This window comes from Rhincodon typus, unplaced genomic scaffold (assembly GCF_021869965.1).
Source record: "Rhincodon typus isolate 14 unplaced genomic scaffold, sRhiTyp1.1 hic_rhity00000432, whole genome shotgun sequence".
NCBI lineage: Eukaryota > Metazoa > Chordata > Chondrichthyes > Orectolobiformes > Rhincodontidae > Rhincodon > Rhincodon typus.
Window position 1 is genome coordinate 35,371 of NW_025966070.1, and position 1,029 is coordinate 36,399.

The window sequence follows — 1,029 nt, forward strand, 5'->3', positions numbered from 1 at the left end:
TCAGCAGGCCATGTGTTTCCCACAAACGTGACATAATTGTCTTTTTGTCCCTTCATTAACACCTATAACTAGGCTGGAATTTATAAAGATCAGCACAAAAAGACCCCATTGAACACAGTTGTGTCCTGGATGCGATTAACAACAAAACGCAACTCCTGCAGTCAAAAATAGCTCACTTTAAAGAGTACTAACATACATGAGATTTTAAGAAGTGGATTTATTTCATTGTCATCCAGACGTTCTGGCAAAGAGGGAGGAACACAAGGAAGTGTGGATTTATTCACAGCAAAAACCAGTCACTGTCAATGCTCATGAACTCGCTGGTGTTTTAGCAGGCTGGATTTCACAGCGAATCCCTTCCCACAGTCAGTGCAGGTGTACGGCCTCTCTCCTGTGTGAGATCGCTGGTGGGCAGTGAGTTGGGTTGACCACTTGAACCCAGCCCCACAGTGAGAGCACTTGAACGGTTTCTCATCACTATGAACACGTTGATGTGACATCAGGTCCCCAGACCTTTTAAAACACTTCTCACATTCTGGGCATTGAAAAGGTCTCTCCTCTGTGTGAAGTTGCTGGTGTTTAAGCAGATTGGATTTCTGAGCGAATCCCTTCCCACACTCAGTGCAGGTGTATGGCCTCTCCCCAGTGTGCATTCGCTGGTGTACAGTGAGTTGGAATGACCGCCTGAACCCAGTCCCACAGTGGGAGCACCTGAACGGTCTCTCGTCAGTGTGAATACGTTGATGCAACATCAGGTCCCCAGATCTTTTGTAGCATGTCCCACAGTCTGGGCATTTATAAGGTCTGTCCTTTGTGTGAACTTGCTGGTGTTTCAGTAGGGTGGATTTCCGAGCAAATGTCTTCCCACATTCTGAGCAGGTGAATGGTCTCTCCCCAGTGTGAATCCGCTGGTGTTCAATGAGGTCAGATGATTGCTTGAACCCAGACCCACAATGAGAGCAACTGAAGGGTCTCTCACCAGTGTGAACACGTTGATGCAGCTTCAGGGCGCCAGAGCTTTTGTAGCAC

At 47.5% G+C, this 1,029-nt stretch overlaps 1 protein-coding gene across 1 annotated transcript; it reads right to left on the reverse strand.

Moving 5' to 3' along the window:
• Window positions 1–202: 202 nt before the first annotated feature.
• On the reverse strand, window positions 203–1,023 carry LOC109931712 (zinc finger protein 239-like). Its single transcript, XM_048621301.1, has one exon. The coding sequence runs from the start codon at window positions 750–752 to the stop codon at window positions 303–305; it is 450 nt and encodes a 149-aa protein (XP_048477258.1). The 5' UTR covers window positions 753–1,023; the 3' UTR covers window positions 203–302.
• Window positions 1,024–1,029: the final 6 nt, after the last annotated feature.